Source organism: Eleginops maclovinus, chromosome 12 (assembly GCF_036324505.1).
Source record: "Eleginops maclovinus isolate JMC-PN-2008 ecotype Puerto Natales chromosome 12, JC_Emac_rtc_rv5, whole genome shotgun sequence".
In the NCBI taxonomy this organism is placed as follows: Eukaryota; Metazoa; Chordata; class Actinopteri; order Perciformes; family Eleginopidae; genus Eleginops; species Eleginops maclovinus.
In genome coordinates, this window is record NC_086360.1 from 29805225 (window position 1) to 29827649 (window position 22425).

Consider the following 22425-nt stretch of genomic DNA (forward strand, 5'->3'; position numbering starts at 1 on the left):
CACCATGAGGAAGATCGTCCGGAGGGTTTAATAGAAGAGTAACGAGCCACCATGAGGAAGATCGTCCGGAGGGTTTAATAGAAGAGTAACGAGCCACCATAGGAAGATCGTCCGAAGGGTTTAAAACTAACCCCCCCCCCCCCCCCCCCCCGCTCCTGCTTTATGGTAAGACTGCCAAACTCGCACTCAGGTACGGCCTCACTAAAGGGACCAGGATCCTACAGGATGGCTTCAATGGATCTAGTTTGCAGTCTGTCTTAAACAGCAGCAGTTATTCAACACGTGTGTGTGTGTGTGTGTGTGTGTGTGTGTGTGTGTGTGTGTGTGTGTGTGTGTGTGTGTGTGTGTGTGTGTGTGTGTGTGTGTGTGTGTGTGTGTCTGTGTCTGTGTCTGTGTCTGTGTCTGTGTCTGTGTCTGTCTCTGTCTCTGTCTCTGTCTCTGTGTCTGTCTCTGTGTCTGTGTGTGTACCTCTGCTCCCTCTCTCTCTGGATCTCCTGGTTGATGTTGTTCATCCTGCTCTGAAGCTTCTTTCTTCTTTGTTCAGGAGGAAGATGACTGCAGTCTGCAGGACCAGAGCCCTGCAAAACCATCACCATCATCACCACCACCATCATCATCTTCACCATCATCATCTTCACCATCATCATCTTCACCATCACCAGCATCATCATCTTAATCTTCATCATCAACTTCTACTTCATCACACTATTGTTGTTATTGAATAATAAACTGCAGATGGTTTATTACTGACCAGTTTGAGTGACAGCTGTCCAATCAGAATGCAGCATGAAAGAAACATTAAAAACACCGATTATATACGTGTGTGTGTGTGTGTGTGTGTGTGTGTGTGTGTGTGTGTGTGTGTGTGTGTGTGTGTGTGTGTGTGTGTGTGTGTGTGTGTGTGTGTGTGTGTGTGTGTGTGTGTGTGTGTGTGTGTGTGTGTGTGTGTGTGTGTGTGTGTGTGTGTGTGTGTGTGTGTGTGTGTGTGTGTGTGTGTGTGTGTGTGTCTGTCTGTGTGTGTGTGTGTGTGTCTGTCTGTGTGTGTGTGTGTGTGTGTGTGTGTGTGTGACTGTGTGACTGTGTGTGTGTGTGTGTGTGTGTGTGTGACTGTGTGTCTGTGTCTGTGTGACTGTGTGTGTGTGACTGTGTGTGTGTGTGTGTGTGTGTGACTGTGTGTGTGTGTATGTGTCTGTGTGTGTGACTGTGTGTGTGTGACTGTGTGTGTGTGTGTGTGTGACTGTGTGTGTGTGTGACTGTGTGTGTGTGTGTCTGTGTGTGTGTGTGACTGTGTGTGTGTGTGTGTGACTGTGTGTGTGTGTGTCTGTGTGTGTGTGTGACTGTGTGTGTGTGTGTGTGTGTGTGTGTGTGACTGTGTGTGTGTGTGTGTGTGTTGACTTTTATTTAGAATAGCAGATCTCTGCGGCTTAGTGAGCGTTTCTCTGCTCTGATCTCTACACTGCAGCCCCCCCGCCGAACTCCTTCTTAAAGAGTCTAATCCCCCGGGCCATCCTGTAGCCCAGTCTCTGACAGCATGTTAATTGTATATGTGCATAAAGCTGTGTTACATTCACTTAGATCAGGGGTGTCCAACTTTTTTCACCGAGGGCCAAATACAGGAGAATATACGGAGAGCTGGGCCCCTGATAGAGGAGAATATCGCCTCATAAGTTAAGTTCTAAGTTAGCAAAACAGATCAAATGTAGGTGAATAATACGTGATACTTTAAAACGCTTTCAGAAAGAACAGCCTACATCCCGTCTGTCTTTAGGGTTTCATTTATTCTGTTGCAGATCATCCCTTAAAACAGAAGCCTCAGAGATGAGAATAAGAGATATGAAGGTTACATTTCAAGCTGGTTATAGAAATAAGTTATTGGGTTTTTCATCAACTCAGGTTTTTAAAAACAGTTTTAGATTTGAAATGACTGAATTTATTTTAAATTGGGCTCATTAATATATCTGAACATATTTGAGAAGTACAATATAAGACAAGCAGAAGTCTAATTTGTGAGCTATAGTCATTATACTTTTAGAATGTGCAGAGGGCCGATTCGAGATGGCCTGCGGGCCGCATTTTGCCCCCGGGCCGTAGTTTGGACACCCCTGACATAGATGAATGGTTAACCGAGCAGCCCTACACATGAACTGAGATTTCACACACACATTCTAAGCTATTCTAGTAGGCCCGACCAATTTCATGTGCTTTAGGGCCTTAAATGTAGCCTTTAAGGTCAAAATAATGAGACCCTTGACCCCGCTCCCACACCCAGAGAGCCCCCCAACATATTTTATCCAAATTAAACCCCTATGTATGTGTGAGTGAGTGAGTGAGTGAGTGAGTGAGTGAGTGAGTGAGTGAGTGAGTGAGTGAGTGAGTGAATGAATGTGTGTGTGTGTGTGTTACCCCTCTCTTGAGGCTACGCAGACACTGCTTCCTGGTTCTGGAGCCGGAGGTCATTAGGTCATTGAGCCGCTGTGTGATTGGTTCTCTGGAGGCAGTGGGCGGAGACTGGGGACTGCTGGCCACACCCCCAGGTGAAGGTGAGGTTGGGGGAGGAGGGGGAGGCTGGCGGGGGGAGGACAGGAGGGTGAGCAGCTGTAGAGAGAGAAATGCGGGGTCAAAAAAAGTAAGAGAGAGAGAGGGGCGTGGCGCTGCATGTATGTGTGTGCATGGTAGAGCGAGCTAGAGTGACCGAGCAACAACAAAAGCCGATGTGTAACAGGTGTTAATAAATACGGCCTCCAAAAGAAGAGCTTGCCTGTCTACCTTATTTGGACAAAGTGGGTTATTGAACCCGAAGCCGGAAGGGGAAAATAAAATACCGTGCATTTTTAATGTCCGACAGTCCACCATCAACACTTTAGTCCCGTCTCTTCAACGAAAACCAAATGTAGATTTCGTCATAGTTTGTATATCATCAAAAATCTATTTTTCACTCGTCATCGTCTCGTCTTAGTCATGTGAAGAAGGTCGTTTTTCGTCATAGTTTTCGTGAACAAAATTAACACTGCATGCCTGAAAAGTGTAAAAGTAATGTGTTACATTTCCCTGTGAAAGTAAGTGATACAAAATATGTGATTAAGTGCTGCTGAGCAAACACAACTGCAGAGCTGTAAACGTTACTGAAGTGACAGTTCTGTTAGTCCAGGACACAAACTGTGTGAATCAAGGCTAAACAAGTTCACCCAGTTTAGCTGATTCTGTTTATTTGTGGAGAAAGCGCCATCTCATGGTAAAACCCTGCTATTGAACAAATTGGTAAATCTGGCAACCACAGGCAACGCCCCTTTCAGGAAACCGGGGGAGGGCTTTAGATTTCCGGCCGCTGGAACACAGCCAGAATGTGTCTGGAATCGGGAAGGAAGAGGGCATTCTAGAATGATCTGTCTGTAGACCTTGTTTTTCCGTATGAAGGGCCACAGCTTCCTGCTTTGTCTCCGCCCCTCCGTCCTGTTGTCCAGGTAACTGGACTCAGAGATGCTCCTCCTCATGGAGGCACTGTAGTCCTCAAACTCCACATCACCTGGGGGGTCGAAGCCCGACTTATACACCTCCACCACCTGCCGGGTGTCCTACACACACACACACACACACACATAGAGTTGACCTAACCTGCACAGCCTCAGTGACAGCAACATGAACAGGAAGTGACCTCACCACAGGAAGTGACCTAACCACAGGAAGTGACCTCACCATGCGGGGCTGGATGCCCTCCGCTGCCTCCATCATGACCTCCAGACAGCGGCCTGCGGCAGGGAGGCCCTTCCTCTCCGCTTCGGCTGACGAGCGCATCGCCTCACAGATCCTCTCGATGCGCCGCTCCTCCATGTCCTGGACACGCTGCACACAAACACACACACACCTGGTATATAACTGGTACCAGTGTGTGGTAGTGTTGGTTTACCTGGTATATAACTGGTACCAGTGTGTGGTAGTGTTGGTTTACCTGGTATATAACCGGTACCAGTGTGTGGTAATGTTGGTTTACCTGGTATATAACTGGTACCAGTGTGTGGTAATGTTGGTTTACCTGGTATATAACTGGTACCAGTGTGTGGTAGTGTTGGTTTACCTGGTATATAACTGGTACCAGTGTGTGGTAATGTTGGTTTACCTGGTATATAACTGGTACCAGTGTGTGGTAGTGTTGGTTTACCTGGTATATAACTGGTACCAGTGTGTGGTAATGTTGGTTTACCTGGTATATAACTGGTACCAGTGTGTGGTAGTGTTGGTTTACCTGGTATATAACTGGTACCAGTGTGTGGTAATGTTGGTTTACCTGGTATATAACTGGTACCAGTGTGTGGTAGTGTTGGTTTACCTGGTATATAACTGGTACCAGTGTGTGGTAATGTTGGTTTACCTGGTATATAACTGGTACCAGTGTGTGGTAATGTTGGTTTACCTGGTATATAACTGGTACCAGTGTGTGGTAATGTTGGTTTACCTGGTATATAACTGGTACCAGTGTGTGGTAGTGTTGGTTTACCTGGTATATAACTGGTACCAGTGTGTGGTAATGTTGGTTTACCTGGTATATAACTGGTACCAGTGTGTGGTAATGTTGGTTTACCTGGTATATAACTGGTACCAGTGTGTGGTAATGTTGGTTTACCTGGTATATAACTGGTACCAGTGTGTGGTAGTGTTGGTTTACCTGGTATATAACTGGTACCAGTGTGTGGTAATGTTGGTTTACCTGGTATATAACTGGTACCAGTGTGTGGTAATGTTGGTTTACCTGGTATATAACTGGTACCAGTGTGTGGTAATGTTGGTTTACCTGGTATATAACTGGTACCAGTGTGTGGTAATGTTGGTTTACCTGGTATATAACTGGTACCAGTGTGTGGTAATGTTGGTTTACCTGGTATATAACTGGTACCAGTGTGTGGTAGTGTTGGTTTACCTGGTATATAACTGGTACCAGTGTGTGGTAGTGTTGGTTTACCTGGTATATAACCGGTACCAGTGTGTGGTAATGTTGGTTTACCTGGTATATAACTGGTACCAGTGTGTGGTAATGTTGGTTTACCTGGTATATAACTGGTACCAGTGTGTGGTAATGTTGGTTTACCTGGTATATAACTGGTACCAGTGTGTGGTAGTGTTGGTTTACCTGGTATATAACTGGTACCAGTGTGTGGTAGTGTTGGTTTACCTGGTATATAACTGGTACCAGTGTGTGGTAATGTTGGTTTACCTGGTATATAACTGGTACCAGTGTGTGGTAGTGTTGGTTTACCTGGTATATAACTGGTACCAGTGTGTGGTAGTGCTGGTGCTGGTCCTGGTTGAACTGCTTGAGACTGGTCACATAATCTTTCCTGGACTCCTCGGCAGCTTGTTTTTTCTGTTGAGCCGTCTGACGAGCCTGAGATGAGTTTATGATAAATCAAGCTAAGCTAACACTTAGCATCACTGCAGCCTGAACACACAGAGAGGTACGGCAGCCCGGGATCAAACACAGCGCTAGCATCCTGAATCCTACAATTGTTGCCCTCACCAATATTTTACACCATTTTCCTGCTTTACTGTAACCCTCTGTTTCAATTGTTCAATAAGAATCCACGAGAGGAGCTTACCTTTAGTGAGCAGCGCTGCAGACAGACAGACAGAGGGGCAGACAGACAAACAGACAGACACACACACACACACACACACACAGACTGATTAGTTTATATAATAAACCATTGTAAATCACAGACATATGGTGCGATGTCATTTTAGTCGATTGGCTGCACTTTGATTTGATATTAACGTTTATGACTGCACCTTCTCTCCCTCGGTCTTGTTGTCGATGTCGATTCTGTCGGACACCTGTTGGGCTCGCTCCGCCTCCTTGCAGTCTCGCTCAAACCGGCGCTTACTCTGGACAAAAGATACACAACACACACACACAAACACACACACACACACACACACACACACACACACACACACACACACACACACACACACACACACACACACACACACACACACACACACACACACACACATATTACTGCAGAGTGTAAACAATGAGAGAAATGCAGTTACTCTTAATGGAAGGAGTCTAATCTCATCCATGTTATTGGGAGGAGTCAGGGGCTAGTGGGCGGGGTCATATTTACAGGTACAGGTAACACTCACAGACTCCAGTTGTTTCCAGGAGCTCTCGATGTGCTGCTGTGCACGCCGTCCATCTTGGAAATTCTGCAAAAGAACAAATACAAGTTACACCTAGTCCTCTTACAGGATGGTGCAGGCCATCACTCTGCGTCACTCTGTTCTCTCTGTGTCACTGTGTGTCCCTCTGCGTCACTGTGTGTCCCTCTGCGTCACTCTGTGTCCCTCTGCGTCACTCTGTGTCTCTCTGTGTCACTGTGTGTCCCTCTGCGTCACTGTGTGTCCCTCTGCGTCACTCTGTGTCCCTCTGCGTCACTCTGTGTCCCTCTGCGTCACTGTGTGTCCCTCTGCGTCACTCTGTGTCCCTCTGCGTCACTGTGTGTCCCTCTGCGTCACTCTGTGTCCCTCTGCGTCACTCTGTGTCCCTCTGCGTCACTCTGTGTCCCTCTGCGTCATTCTGTGTCCCTCTGCGTCACTGTGTGTCCCTCTGCGTCACTGTGTGTCCCTCTGCGTCACTCTGTGTCCCTCTGCGTCACTCTGTGTCCCTCTGCGTCACTCTGTTCTCTCTGCGTCACTCTGTGTCCCTCTGCGTCACTGTGTGTCCCTCTGCGTCACTCTGTGTCCCTCTGCGTCACTCTGTGTCCCTCTGCGTCACTCTGTGTCCCTCTGCGTCACTCTGCGTCCCTGTGTGTCCCTCTGCGTCCCTCTGCGTCACTGTGTGTCCCTCTGCGTCACTCTGTGTACCTCTGCGTCACTCTGTGTCCCTCTGCGTCACTCTGTGTCCCTCTGCGTCACTCTGTGTCCCTCTGCGTCACTCTGTGTCCCTCTGCGTCACTCTGTGTCCCTCTGCGTCCCTCTGTGTCCCTCTGCGTCACTGTGTGTCCCTCTGCGTCACTCTGTGTCCCTCTGCGTCACTCTGTGTCCCTCTGCGTCACTCTGTGTCCATCTGCTTCACTCTGTGTCCCTCTGCTTCACTCTGTGTCCCTCTGCGTCACTCTGTGTCCCTCTGTTCTCTCTGTGTCCCTCTGCTTCACTTTGTATCACTCTGTTCTCTGTGTCCCTCTGCTTCACTCTGTGTCCCTCTGCTTCACTTTGTACCACTCTGTTCTCTCTGTGTCCCTCTGTTCTCTCTGTGTCCCTCTGCGTCACTCTGTGTCCCTCTGTTCTCTCTGTGTCCCTCTGCGTCACTGTGTGTACCTCTGCGTCACTCTGTGTCCCTCTGCTTCACTCTGTGTCCCTCTGCGTCACTCTGTGTCCCTCTGTTCTCTCTGTGTCCCTCTGCTTCACTTTGTGTCACTCTGTTCTCTCTGTGTCCCTCTGCTTCACTTTGTGTCACTCTGTTCTCTCTGTGTCCCTCTGTTCTCTCTGTGTCCCTCTGTTCTCTCTGTGTCCCTCTGCTTCACTTTGTGTCACTCTGTTCTCTCTGTGTCCCTCTGCTTCACTTTGTATCACTCTGTTCTCTCTGTGTCCCTCTGTTCTCTCTGTGTCCCTCTGCTTCACGTTGTATCACTCTGTTCTCTCTGTGTCCCTCTGCTTCACTTTGTGTCACTCTGTTCTCTCTGTGTCCCTCTGCTTCACTTTGTGTCACTCTGTTCTCTCTGTGTCCCTCTGCTTCACTTTGTGTCCCTCTGTTCTCTCTGTGTCCCTCTGTTCTCTCTGTGTCCCTCTGCTTCACTTTGTGTCACTCTGTTCTCTCTGTGTCCCTCTGTTCTTTCTGTGTCCCTCTGTTCTCTCTGTGTCCCTCTGCTTCACTTTGTATCACACTGTTCTCTCTGTGTCCCTCTGCTTCACTTTGTGTCACTCTGTTCTCTCTGTGTCCCTCTGCTTCACTTTGTGTCACTCTGTTCTCTCTGTGTCCCTCTGCTTCACTTTGTGTCCCTCTGTTCTCTCTGTGTCCCTCTGCTTCACTTTGTATCACTCTGTTCTCTCTGTGTCCCTCTGCTTCACTTTGTGTCACTCTGTTCTCTCTGTGTCCCTCTGCTTCACTTTGTGTCACTCTGTTCTCTCTGTGTCCCTCTGTTCTTTCTGTGTCCCTCTGTTCTCTCTGTGTCCCTCTGCTTCACTTTGTATCACTCTGTTCTCTCTGTGTCCCTCTGCTTCACTTTGTATCACTCTGTTCTCTCTGTGTCCCTCTGCTTCACTTTGTATCACTCTGTTCTCTCTGTGTCCCTCTGCTTCACTTTGTATCACTCTGTTCTCTCTGTGTCCCTCTGCTTCACTTTGTGTCACTCTGTTCTCTCTGTGTCCCTCTGCTTCACTTTGTGTCACTCTGTTCTCTCTGTGTCCCTCTGCTTCACTTTGTGTCACTCTGTTCTCTCTGTGTCCCTCTGCTTCACTTTGTATCACTCTGTTCTTTCTGTGTCCCTCTGTTCTCTCTGTGTCCCTCTGCTTCACTTTGTATCACTCTGTTCTCTCTGTGTCCCTCTGCTTCACTTTGTATCACTCTGTTCTCTCTGTGTCCCTCTGCTTCACTTTGTGTCACTCTGTTCTCTCTGTGTCCCTCTGCTTCACTTTGTATCACTCTGTTCTCTCTGTGTCCCTCTGCTTCACTTTGTGTCACTCTGTTCTCTCTGTGTCCCTCTGCTTCACTTTGTATCACTCTGTTCTCTCTGTGTCCCTCTGCTTCACTTTGTATCACTCTGTTCTCTCTGTGTCCCTCTGCTTCACTTTGTGTCACTCTGTTCTCTCTGTGTCCCTCTGCTTCACTTTGTATCACTCTGTTCTCTCTGTGTCCCTCTGCTTCACTTTGTGTCACTCTGTTCTCTCTGTGTCCCTCTGCTTCACTTTGTATCACTCTGTTCTCTCTGTGTCCCTCTGCTTCACTTTGTGTCACTCTGTTCTCTCTGTGTCCCTCTGCTTCACTTTGTATCACTCTGTTCTCTCTGTGTCCCTCTGCTTCACTTTGTGTCACTCTGTTCTCTCTGTGTCCCTCTGCTTCACTTTGTGTCACTCTGTTCTCTCTGTGTCCCTCTGCTTCACTTTGTGTCACTCTGTTCTCTCTGTGTCCCTCTGCTTCACTTTGTATCACTCTGTTCTCTCTGTGTCCCTCTGCTTCACTTTGTATCACTCTGTTCTCTCTGTGTCCCTCTGCTTCACTTTGTGTCACTCTGTTCTCTCTGTGTCCCTCTGCTTCACTTTGTGTCTGTGTCCCACTACTCTGTGTCACTTATTGGATGGATGTGTTAGTTTGTTGGTCAAGGACACTGCAGACAGTCGGTCTGTTCAGACATTATTCTTTTTCGTCTTTGTTTAGTTTCTGTCAATCTAAAACTAAGTCAGATGTTCATTTCAGCTGCTTTTGCATGAATTCTAGTGGAAAGTAGAGCTCTGCTTATCGTGTGTGTGTGTGTGTGTGTGTGTGTGTGTGTGTGTGTGTGTGTGTGTGTGTGTGTGTGTGTGTGTGTGTGTGTGTGTGTGTGTGTGTGTGTGTGTGTGTGTGTGTGTGTGTGTTGACTCACATTCTTCCTCTCAGTCTTCACTTCCTGTGTGTATCGTGTCAGTTCAGAGACGATCTGTGTGTTCAGGTTTTCAGCGAACTCTTCTCTCTGAACCGAGAGATCATTCAGCTGCCGGAGAGTCGCTGCAAATGCCAGACACCAGCTGTATCTGAAACAACCAATCAGAGAGCAGCTGTGCTTGTAACAACCAATCAGGGAGCAGCTGTGCCTCCAGATTCTTTGTAATAACTGGATCTTTCTAAACCAAATCTCTCCAGCTGAAGCACATCCACTGACCTGCTCTCATCCTCTCTGCTCCTCTTCGGGTGGTACTTCTTAGACAGGCTCCTGCAGACACACAAGTGAGAGACACACAGGTGAGAGACAGGTAGAGACAAACAGGTGAAAGACACACAGGTGACAGACAGGTAGAGACAAATAGGGGAGAGACACAAATATGAGAGACAGGTAGAGACACACAGGTGAGGGGCGGGCAGAGACACGCAGGTGAGAGACACACAGGTGAGAGAGACACAGGTGAGAGACAGGTAGAGACAGAGAGGTGAAGAACAGACAAGTGAGAGTCAGAAGTGAGCCTCAGATAAATATACCTTCGATAAAAACTGCTGCTGCAGTATTATTAAAATACAGGAACTGTGTGTCCCTGAGACTGTGTCTCTGACGCTGTGTCCCTGAGACTGTGTCTCTGAGACTGTGTCCCTGAGACTGTGTCTCTGACGCTGTGTCCCTGAGACTGTGTCTCTGAGACTGTGTCCCTGAGACTGTGTCCCTGAGACTGTGTCTCTGAGACTGTGTCCCTGAGACTGTGTCCCTGAGACTGTGTCTCTGACGCTGTGTCCCTGAGACTGTGTCTCTGAGACTGTGTCTCTGACGCTGTGTCCCTGAGACTGTGTCTCTGAGACTGTGTCTCTGAGACTGTGTCTCTGACACTGTGTCTCTGAGACTGTGTCTCTGACGCTGTGTCCCTGAGACTGTGTCTCTGAGACTGTGTCTCTGAGACTGTGTCTCTGAGACTGTGTCTCTGACGCTGTGTCCCTGAGACTGTGTCTCTGACGCTGTGTCCCTGAGACTGTGTCCCTGAGACTGTGTGTCCCTGAGACTGTGTGTCCCTGAGACGTTGTGTCCCTAATACTTTGTGTCCCTGAGACTGTGTGTCCCTGAGACTGTGTCCCTGAGACTTTGTGTCCCTGAGACTTTATGTCCCTGACACTTTGTGTCCCTGAGACTGTGTGTCCCTGAGACTGTGTCCCTGAGACTGTGTGTCCCTGAGACTGTGTCCCTGAGACTGTGTGTCCCTGAGACTTTGTGTCCCTGAGACTGAGACTGTGTGTCCTTGAGACTTTGTGTCCCTGAGACTGAGTGTCCCTGAGACTTTGTGTCCCTGAGACTGTGTCCCTGAGACTTTGTGTCCCTGAGACTGTGTGTCCCTGAGACTTTGTGTCCCTGAGACTGTGTCCCTGAGACTGTGTCCCTGAGACTTTGTGTCCCTGAGACTGTGTCCCTGAGACTGTGTCTCTGACGCTGTGTCCCTGAGACTGTGTCTCTGAGACTGTGTCTCTGACGCTGTGTCCCTGAGACTGTGTCTCTGAGACTGTGTCTCTGACACTGTGTCTCTGAGACTGTGTCTCTGACGCTGTGTCCCTGAGACTGTGTCTCTGAGACTGTGTCTCTGACACTGTGTCCCTGAGACTGTGTCTCTGAGACTGTGTCTCTGTAACTGTGTCTCTGACACTGTGTCCCTGAGACTGTGTCTCTGAGACTGTGTCTCTGACACTGTGTCCCTGAGACTGTGTCTCTGAGGCTGTGTCTCTGACACTGTGTCTCTGAGACTGTGTCTCTGACGCTGTGTCCCTGAGACTGTGTCTCTGAGACTGTGTCTCTGACACTGTGTCTCTGAGACTGTGTCTCTGACGCTGTGTCTCTGAGACTGTGTCTCTGAGACTGTGTCTCTGAGACTGTGTCTCTGACGCTGTGTCCCTGAGACTGTGTCTCTGACGCTGTGTCCCTGAGACTGTGTCCCTGAGACTGTGTGTCCCTGAGACTGTGTGTCCCTGAGACGTTGTGTCCCTAATACTTTGTGTCCCTGAGACTGTGTGTCCCTGAGACTGTGTCCCTGAGACTTTGTGTCCCTGAGACTTTATGTCCCTGACACTTTGTGTCCCTGAGACTGTGTGTCCCTGAGACTGTGTCCCTGAGACTGTGTGTCCCTGAGACTTTGTGTCCCTGAGACTGAGACTGTGTGTCCTTGAGACTTTGTGTCCCTGAGACTGAGTGTCCCTGAGACTTTGTGTCCCTGAGACTGTGTCCCTGAGACTTTGTGTCCCTGAGACTGTGTCCCTGAGACTTTGTGTCCCTGAGACTGTGTCCCTGAGACTGTGTCCCTGAGACTTTGTGTCCCTGAGACTGTGTCCCTGAGACTGTGTCTCTGACGCTGTGTCCCTGAGAATTTGTGTCCCTAAGACTGTGTCCCTGAGACTTTGTGTCCCTGAGACTGTGTCCCTGAGACTGTGTCTCTGACGCTGTGTCCCTGAGATTGTGTCCCTGAGACTGTCTCTGACGCTGTGTCCCTAAGACTTTGTGTCCCTGAGACTGTGTGTCCCTGAGACTTTGTGTCCCTGACACTTTGTGTCCCTGAGACTTTGTGTCCCTGAGACTGTGTCCCTGATACTTTGTGTCCCTGAGACTGTGTGTCCCTGAGACTGTGTCCCTGAGACTTTGTGTCCCTGAGACTGTGTGTCCCTGAGACTGTGTGTCCCTGAGACTGTCCCTGAGACTGTGTGTCCCTGAGACTGTGTCCTTGAGACTGTGTGTCCCTGAGAATGTGTGTCCCTGAGACTTTGTGTCCCTGAGACTGTGTGTCCCTGAGACTGTGTCCCTGAGACTGTGTCCCTGAGACTGTGTCCCTGAGAATTTGTGTCCCTGAGACTGTGTGTCCCTGAGACTTTGTGTCCCTGAGACTGTGTGTCCCTGAGACTGTCCCTGAGACTTTGTGTCCTGAGACTGTGTCCTTGAGACTGTGTGTCCCTGAGAATGTGTGTCCCTGAGACTTTGTGTCCCTGAGACTGTGTGTCCCTGAGACTTTGTGTCCCTGAGACTGTGTCCCTGAGACTGTGTGTCCCTGAGACTGTCCCTGAGACTTTGTGTCCCTGAGACTGTGTCCCTGAGAATTTCTGTCCCTGAGACTGTGTCCCTGAGACTTTGTGTCCCTGAGACTGTCCCTGAGACTGTGTGTCCCTGAGACTTTGTGTCCCTGAGACTGTCCCTGAGACTGTCCCTGAGACTTTGTGTCCCTGAGACTTTGTGTCCCTGAGACTGTCCCTGAGACTGTGTCCCTGAGAATTGTGTCCCTGAGACTTGTGTCCCTGAGAATTTGTGTCCCTGAGACTTTGTGTCCCTGAGACTGTGTCCCTGAGACTTTGTGTCCCTGAGACTGTCCCTGAGACTTTGTGTCCCTGAGACTGTGTCCCTGAGACTGTGTCCCTGAGACTTTGTGTCCCTGAGACTTTGTGTCCCTGAGACTGTGTGTCCCTGAGACTTTGTGTCCCTGAGACTGTGTGTCCCTGAGACTGTGTCCCTGAGACTGTGTCCCTGAGACTTTGTGTCCCTGAGACTGTGTCCCTGAGACTGTGTGTCCCTGAGACTGTGTCCCTGAGACTGTGTCCCTGAGACTTTGTGTCCCTGAGACTGTGTCCCTGAGACTGTGTCCCTGAGACTTTGTGTCCCTGAGACTGTGTCCCTGAGACTGTGTCTCTGACGCTGTGTGTCTCTGAGGAGTCCAGAAGGCAGGAAGAGTACAGAGAGCAGGAGAGGTCTAGGACAGGAGGAGTCCAGAATACAGGAGGAGTAGAGAGGACAGGAGGAGTCCAGAATACAGGAGGAGTCCAGAGGGCAGGAGGAGTACAGAGGACAGGAGGAGTAGAGAGAGCAGGAGAGGTCTAGGACAGAAGGAGTCCAGAATACAGGAGGAGTAGAGAGGACAGGAGGAGTCCAGAATACAGGAGGAGTACAGAGGGCAGGAGGAGTACAGAGAGCAGGAGGAGTACAGAGAGCAGGAGGAGTACAGAGAGCAGGAGGAGTACAGAGGACAGGAGGAGTACAGAGAGCAGGAGGAGTACAGAGAGCAGGAGGAGTACAGAGGACAGGAGGAGTAGAGAGAGCAGGAGAGGTCTAGGACAGAAGGAGTCCAGAAGACAGGAGGAGTACAGAGAGCAGGACGAGTCCAGAAGACAGGAGGAGTACAGAGGAAAGGAGGAGTACAGAGAGTAGGAGGAGTACAGAGGGCAGGAGGAGTACAGAGGACAGGAGGAGTACAGAGAGCAGGAGGAGTCCAGAGGGCAGGAGGAGTACAGAGGACAGGAGGAGTACAGAGAGCAGGAGGAGTCCAGAAGGCAGGACGAGTCCAGAAGACAGGAGGAGTCCAGAGGGCAGGACGAGTCCAGAAGACAGGAGGAGTACAGAGAGCAGGACGAGTCCAGAAGACAGGAGGAGTACAGAGAGCAGGACGAGTCCAGAAGACAGGAGGAGTCCAGAGGGCAGGACGAGTCCAGAAGACAGGAGGAGTCCAGAGGGCAGGACGAGTCCAGAAGACAGGAGGAGTCCAGAGGGCAGGACGAGTCCAGAAGACAGGAGGAGTCCAGAATACAGGAGGAGTAGAGAGGACAGGAGGAGTCAAGAATACAGGAGGAGTCCAGAGGGCAGGAGGAGTACAGAGGACAGGAGGAGTAGAGAGAGCAGGAGAGGTCTAGGACAGAAGGAGTCCAGAATACAGGAGGAGTACAGAGAGCAGGACGAGTCCAGAAGACAGGAGGAGTACAGAGGAAAGGAGGAGTACAGAGGACAGGAGGAGTACAGAGAGCAGGAGAGGTCTAGGACAGAAGGAGTCCAGAATACAGGAGGAGTACAGAGAGCAGGAGGAGTCCAGAAGACAGGAAGAGTACAGAGGACAGGAGGAGTACAGAGAGCAGGAGGAGTACAGAGAGCAGGAGGAGTACAGAGAGCAGGAGGAGTACAGAGGACAGGAGGAGTACAGAGAGCAGGAGGAGTACAGAGAGCAGGAGGAGTACAGAGAGCAGGAGGAGTACAGAGGACAGGAGGAGTACAGAGAGCAGGAGGAGTACAGAGAGCAGGAGGAGTACAGAGAGCAGGAGGAGTACAGAGGACAGGAGGAGTACAGAGGACAGGAGGAGTACAGAGAGCAGGAGGAGTACAGAGAGCAGGAGGAGTACAGAGGACAGGAGAAGTACAGAGAGCAGGAGGAGTACAGAGAGCAGGAGGAGTACAGAGGACAGGAGGAGTACAGAGAGCAGGAGGAGTCCAGAGGGCAGGAGGAGTACAGAGGACAGGAGGAGTAGAGAGAGCAGGAGAGGTCTAGGACAGAAGGAGTCCAGAAGACAGGAGGAGTACAGAGAGCAGGACGAGTCCAGAAGACAGGAGGAGTACAGAGGAAAGGAGGAGTACAGAGAGTAGGAGGAGTCCAGAGGGCAGGAGGAGTACAGAGAGCAGGACGAGTCCAGAAGACAGGAGGAGTACAGAGGAAAGGAGGAGTACAGAGAGTAGGAGGAGTCCAGAGGGCAGGAGGAGTACAGAGGACAGGAGGAGTACAGAGAGCAGGAGGAGTCAAGAGGGCAGGAGGAGTACAGAGGACAGGAGGAGTACAGAGAGCAGGAGGAGTCCAGAAGGCAGGACGAGTCCAGAAGACAGGAGGAGTCCAGAGGGCAGGACGAGTCCAGAAGACAGGAGGAGTACAGAGAGCAGGACGAGTCCAGAAGACAGGAGGAGTCCAGAGGGCAGGACGAGTCCAGAAGACAGGAGGAGTCCAGAATACAGGAGGAGTAGAGAGGACAGGAGGAGTCAAGAATACAGGAGGAGTCCAGAGGGCAGGAGGAGTACAGAGGACAGGAGGAGTAGAGAGAGCAGGAGAGGTCTAGGACAGAAGGAGTCCAGAATACAGGAGGAGTACAGAGGGCAGGACGAGTCCAGAAGACAGGAGGAGTACAGAGGAAAGGAGGAGTACAGAGGACAGGAGGAGTACAGAGAGCAGGGGGAGTCCAGAGGGCAGGAGGAGTACAGAGGACAGGAGGAGTACAGAGAGCAGGAGGAGTACAGAGGACAGGAGGAGTACAGAGAGCAGGAGGAGTCCAGAGGGCAGGAGGAGTCCAGAAGAGATGAGGAGTACAGAGAGCAGGACGAGTCCAAAAGACAGGAGGAGTCCAGGAGACAGGAGGAGTACAGAGGACAGGAGGAGTCCAGAAGACAGGAGGAGTACAGAGAGCAGGACGAGTCCAGCAGACAGGAGGAGTACAGAGGACAGGAGGAGTCCAGAAGACAGGAGGAGTACAGAGAGCAGCAGGAGTACAGAGGACAGGAGGAGTACAGAGAGCAGGAGGAGTCCAGAGGGCAGGAGGAGTCCAGAAGAGATGAGGAGTACAGAGAGCAGGACGAGTCGAGAAGACAGGAGGAGTCCAGAAGACAGGAGGAGTACAGAGGACAGGAGGAGTCCAGAAGACAGGAGGAGTACAGAGAGCAGGACGAGTCCAGAAGACAGGAGGAGTCCAGAAGACAGGAGGAGTACAGAGGACAGGAGGAGTCCAGAAGACAGGAGGAGTACAGAGAGCAGGACGAGTCCAGAAGACAGGAGGAGTCCAGAAGACAGGAGGAGTAGAGAGGACAGGAGGAGTCCAGAAGACAGGAGGAGTACAGAGAGCAGGACGAGTCCAGAAGACAGGAGGAGTACAGAGGACAGGAGGAGTCCAGAAGACAGGAGGAGTACAGAGAGCAGGACGAGTCCAGAAGACAGGAGGAGTCCAGAAGACAGGAGGAGTAGAGAGAGCAGGACGAGTCCAGAAGACAGGAGGAGTCCAGAAGACAGGAGGAGTAGAGAGAGCAGGACGAGTCCAGAAGACAGGAGGAGTCCAGAAGACAGGAGGAGTCCAGAAGAATGCCACAGCGGTAAATAAAGTCTCAACATTTTAAACTAGCGCCACAAAGTGTTCGCTGAGGACCGTACGATCGGAATTAATAAGCACTATTGCCGGGACTTCGAGGGATAACGGAACGGAAGTATTACATCTGGAGGCCCGCTGTATGAAGGACTAAATGAATGTACAGTCTGTGGGGCCTGATCTGTGTGTGAGCTGATTGATTTTATATTACATTATCCTTTCCGAGAATCAGCACCCTGTCGTGGTGGAGAGGTTTGTGTGCTCCGATGAACCTGGTTGCTGTGTTGTCTGGAACCTTGTGTTCCTGCTAGGGTCTTCCATGGCAAATGTGTCTCAGGTAAGGGGCCACACTAAGATTGGTTCAAAAGACCTCATGACAAATACACATGAAAGCGAGGATACCCGGCTCGGAGGAAGCCCATGGTCCCCTTCCGGAGCCAGGCCCCGCTCATCAGCGAACGTCTGGTGGCCAGCCCGAAAAAGCAATGTGGGCAACACCTCCGCTTCCCCGTCCCGCGGGCCCACCACCTACGGGAAACAGCGATGGGGTCGGGTGCGCTGCCAGAAGGGTGGCAGTGAAAGCAGAGGGTCTCGACGGACCAGACTCAGGCGACAGAAGCTGGCTTTGGGGACGTGGAATGTCACCTCTCTGGGGGGGAAGGAGCCGGAGCTTGTGCGGGAGGTGGAGCATTACCAGTTGGATCTGGTGGGGCTCACCTCTACGCACAGCGTCGGCTCTGGAACCTTACTTCTGGATAGGGGTTGGACTCTATTCTCTATTCTTCTCCGGAGTTGCCCAAGGTGTGAGGCGCCGAGCGGGTGTGGGGATACTCACAAGCCCCCGGTTGAGTGCCGCTTTGTTGGAGTTTACCCCAGTGGAGGAGAGGGTCGCCTCCCTACGCCTGCGGGTTATGGGGGGGGGAACTCTGACTGTTGTGTGTGCTTATGCACCAAACAGCAGCTCAGAGTATTCGGCCTTCTTGGAGACCCTGAAAGAAGACCTGTATGGGGCTCCTGAAGGGGACTCCTTAGTCTTGCTGGGAGACTTCAACGCACACGTGGGCAATGATGGAGACACTTGGAGGGACGTGATTGGGAGGAACGGCCCCCCTGATCTGAACCGGAGTGGTGGTTTGTTACTGGACTTCTGTGCTAGTCATGGATTGGCCATAACAAACACAGTCCGACACCTCAGGAGGGGGAAGCAGGGAACCATCCAAGCTGTGTACAGTAAGGATGGAACGCTGTTGACCTCAACTGATAGTGTGTTAGGGCGGTGGAACGAACACTTTGAGGAACTCCTGAACCCGATAACTCTGCCCTCTATGTTAGAGGCGGAGCTGGAGTATGAAGGGGGATCAACTCCAATCTCACGGGGGGAAGTCACTGAGGTAGTTAAACAGTTCCACAGTGGCAAAGCCCCGGGGGTGGATGAGATCCGCCCAGAAATGACACGCCTCATCAACATTGCGTAGAAGTCAGAAACAGTACCGAAGGAGTGGCAGACCGGGGTGGTGGTTCCCCTATTTAAAAAGGGGGATCAGAGGGTGTGTGCCAATTACAGAGGCATCACATTACTCAGCCTCCCCGGGAAAGTGTACTCTAAGGTGCTGGAAAGGAGGGTCCGGCCGATTGTCGAACCTCAGATTGAAGAGGAACAATGCGGTTTTCGTCCTGGTCCTGGAACGACGGAGCAGCTTTTCACTCTCGCAAGGATCCTGGAGGGGGCCTGGGAGTACGCTCATCCGGTCTACATGTGCTTTGTGGATTTAGAGAAGGCGTATGACCGGGTTCCCAGGGAGATACTGTGGGAGGTGCTGCGGGAGTATGGGGTGAGGGGGTCTCTACTCAGGGAACAGCCAATCTCTGTACTCCCAAAGCGAGAGCTGTGTCCGGGTCCTCGGTAGCACGTCGGACCGATTTCTGGTGAGGGTTGGCCTCCGCCAGGGCTGCGCTTGTCACCAATCCGTTTGTGATATTCATGGACAGGATTTCTAGGCGTAGTCGTGGGGGAGGGGGTCTGCAGTTCGGTGGGCTAAGGATTGCACCACTGCTTTTTGCAGATGATGTGGTCCTAATGGCTTCATCGGTCTGTGACCTTCAGCACTCACTGGATCGGTTCGCGGACGGAGTGTGAAGCGGCTGGGATGAGGATCAGCACCTCCAAATCTGAGGCCATGGTTCTCAGCAGGAAACCGATGGACTGTCCACTCCAGGTAGGAATGAAGCCTTACCCCAAGTGAAGGAGTTCAAGGATCTCGGGGTCTTGTTCTCGAGTGAGGGAACAATGGAGCGTGAGACGGGCCGGAGAATCGGAGCAGCGGGAGCGGTACTGCAGTCGCTTTACCGCACCGCTGTGAGGAAAAGAGAGCTGAGCCAGAAGGCAAAGCTCTCTGTCTACCGGGCCATCTTCGTCCCTACCCTCACCTATGGTCATGAAGGATGGGTCAGGACCGAAAGAACGAGATCGCGGATACAAGCGGCCGAAATGGGATTTCTCCGCAGGGTGGCTGCATCTCCCTTAGGGATAAGGTGAAGTTCAGTCATCCGGGAGGGACTCGGAGTAGAACCGCTGCTCCTTCGTGTTGAAAGGAGCCAGTTGAGGTGGTTCGGGCACCTAGTGAGGATGCCATCTGGGCGCCTCCCTACGGAGGTATTCCAGGCACGTCCAGCTGGGAAGAGACTGAGGGGTAGACCTAGGACCAGGTGGAGGGATTATATGTCTTCGCTGGCCTGGGAGCGCCTTGGAATCCCCCAGTCAGAGCTGGTTGATGTGGCCAGGGAAAGAGAAGTTTAGGGCTCTCTGCTGGAGCTGCCACCCTGACGGATAAGCGGGAGAAAATGGATGGATGGATGGATGGATGGATATTATATTTACAGAGGGTCAGATATGATGATATGTGTGTGAACTGGTATGATGGTACCTGATCTGCTTGGCGTAGCTCAGCTCGATGTCGGCCCTCTCTCTCAGGAACTTGCTGTATTTCTCCAAGAAGTCGATCCCCCAGCTGGTGTGCTTCTCTAAGTTATCGAACTGATCCTGAAACACACACATCAGTTCCGTTTCCCACACAGCCTCATAACAGTGAAAGTAAGTTAGGGATAATGTGCAGCCAGGCGGTAATTACTGAAAGAAGAGCACCAAACGGTTGATTTCATTATGCCACATACTCAACAAACTAACCACTTGACCCCTGATATTCGTTGAAATCACAAGGGGGACAACAACAAGTATCATTCTTTCATTTCAGTTCCCGCCGGATGAAGAGTAGATGTCTCTCTGGTGTCCATACATGACCAGAGTCTTACAGAGTCTCCTGTCTCTCTTCTTCTGCTGTTCCCTTTAGTGTTTACCTCCTGTCTGTCTTCTTCTGCTGTTCCCGTTAGTGTTTACCTCCTGTCTCTCTTCTTCTGCTGTTCCCTTCAGTGTTTACTTCCTGTCTGTCTTCTTCTGCTGTTCCCTTCAGTGTTTACCTCCTGTCTGTCTTCTTCTGCTGTTCCCTTTAGTGTTTACTTCAAGTCTCTCTTCTTCTGCTGTTCCCTTTAGTGTTTACTTCAAGTCTCTCTTCTTCTGCTGTTCCCTTCAGTGTTTACCTCCTGTCTGTCTTCTTCTGCTGTTCCCTTTAGTGTTTACCTCCTGTCTGTCTTCTTCTGCTGTTCCCTTCAGTGTTTACTTCAAGTCTCTCTTCTTCTGCTGTTCCCTTTAGTGTGTACTTCCTGTCTGTCTTCTTTTACTGTTCCCTTCAGTGTTTATTTCCTGTCTGTCTTTTTCTCCTGTTCCCTTTAGTGTTACCTCCTGTCTCTTTTCTTCTGCTGTTCCCTTCAGTGTTTACTTCCTGTCTGTCTTCTTCTCCTGTTCCCTTCAGTGTTTACTTCCTGTCTGTCTTCTTCTGCTGTTCCCTTTAGTGTTTACTTCCTGTCTGTCTTCTTCTCCTGTTCCCTTTAGTGTTTACTTCCTGTCTGTCTTCTTCTCCTGTTCCCTTCAGTGTTTACTTCCTGTCTGTCTTCTTCTGCTGTTCCCTTCAGTGTTTACTTCCTGTCTGTCTTCTTCTGCTGTTCCCTTCAGTGTTTACTTCCTGTCTGTCTTCTTCTCCTGTTCCCTTCAGTGTTTACTTCCTGTCTGTCTTCTTCTGCTGTTCCCTTTAGTGTTTACTTCCTGTCTGTCTTCTTCTCCTGTTTCCTTTAGTGTTTACTTCCTGTCTGTCTTCTTCTCCTGTTCCCTTCAGTGTTTACTTCCTGTCTGTCTTCTTCTGCTGTTCCCTTTAGTGTTTACTTCCTGTCTGTCTTCTTCTCTTGTTCCCTTCAGTGTTTACTTCCTGTCTGTCTTCTTTTACTGTTCCCTTCAGTGTTTACTTCCTGTCTGTCTTCTTCTGCAGTACCCTTCAGTGTTTACTTCCTGTCTGTCTTCTTTTACTGTTCCCTTCAGTGTTTATTTCCTGTCTGTCTTCTTCTGCAGTACCCTTTAGTGTTTACTTCCTGTCTGTCTTCTTCTCTTGTTCCCTTTAGTGTTTACTTCCTGTCTGTCTTCTTTTACTGTTCCCTTTAGTGTTTACTTCCTGTCTGTCTTCTTTTACTGTTCCCTTCAGTCTTTACTTCCTGTCTGTCTTCTTTTACTGTTCCCTTCAGTCTTTACTTCCTGTCTGTCTTCTTCTGCAGTACCCTTCAGTGTTTACTTCCTGTCTGTCTTCTTTTACTGTTCCCTTCAGTCTTTACTTCCTGTCTGTCTTCTTCTGCAGTTCCCTTCAGTGTTTACTTCCTGTCTGTCTTCTTTTACTGTTCCCTTCAGTGTTTACTTCCTGTCTGTCTTCTTTTACTGTTCCCTTCAGTGTTTACTTCCTGTCTGTCTTCTTTTACTGTTCCCTTCAGTGTTTACTTCCCATCTGTCTTTTTCTGCTGTTCCCTTAAGTGTTAACTTCCTGTCTCTTTTCTTCTGCTGTTCCCTTTAGCGTTTACATTTTGGTAGCAACGATATGTTATCGAGTATTAACAACATGTGAAATGTCCAAATCGAACAATCAGAACCGAGTATTCAACTGAGCCATGTAAAAAGCCCGTAATACAGTAGCTAACTCCGGCCCTGTGTTGTATCATGTATGACCCCTGCCTGTATGGACCCCTAACCTGCCGGGGGCTGAGGACCTTGCTGCTCTGATCAGATTATATAATTTTACGAAAACTCAAATGTTCTTTTTTCATTTGTAAGTCTGAATATTCTTCCATCAGAATCAAGTCTCAACTCTGTGGGAGAAGGACAGTTTGTGGGGGGGGGGGGGGGGGGGGGCTGCAGAATCATGGACGGAGCTGACGTCACTCACCGTGTTGCTATGGCAGAGCCGACAGAAGCATGTGCACGAACACACACGCACGAACACAGACACACACGCACACACAAATATGCACGAATACATGGCAAATGCAGACACATTACACGCATGCCGTTTCCCGTGCAGTCCTGGCGGCAATTTGCGCATGCATGTGTACCTACCCACAGCTCGGTGCCCCAGTTACAGCTCATGATGTCCGCGCGATGCTCCCGAAGACCCCGTCGATCACCGCAAGCTGCCCGCCGCGCGCATCCTCCCGTTACACCGCCTGTCTGTGTGTGTGTGTGTGTGTGTGTGTGTGTGTGTGTGTGTGTGTGTGTGTGTGTGTGTGTGTGTGTGTGTGTGTGTGTGTGTCTGTGTGTATGTGTATGTGTCTGTCTGTCTGTCTGTCTGTCTGTCTCACTGTGTGCCCGCAGCAGCAGTAGAGCAGAGGAAGCGGTTACGCGCGGCGCGTCTCCCCTGAGGTCCCTTTGTCATCAGTGGAGATGCTGAGATTCTCTGTGAATCAACACACTGAGCATGCGCAGCTACTGCCCCGCCCTGCCACCGGTGTGTCACAACAGAGAAGAAATATATAATATCATGTAA

General features: G+C 50.4%; 1 protein-coding gene across 1 annotated transcript; it reads right to left on the reverse strand.

The window, feature by feature from the left end:
- Window positions 1–160: 160 nt before the first annotated feature.
- Window positions 161–22202, reverse strand: LOC134873707 (formin-binding protein 1-like). The gene is made up of 14 exons (XM_063897507.1): window positions 21999–22202; window positions 19438–19553; window positions 9849–9899; window positions 9573–9720; window positions 6139–6201; window positions 5779–5874; window positions 5589–5603; window positions 5249–5377; window positions 3694–3840; window positions 3396–3572; window positions 2404–2595; window positions 752–766; window positions 469–578; window positions 161–218 (listed from the first exon to the last, which is right to left on the reverse strand). The coding sequence occupies exons 1-14, from the start codon at window positions 22026–22028 to the stop codon at window positions 161–163; spliced, it is 1347 nt and encodes a 448-aa protein (XP_063753577.1). The 5' UTR covers window positions 22029–22202.
- Between the last annotated feature and the right edge of the window lie 223 nt (window positions 22203–22425).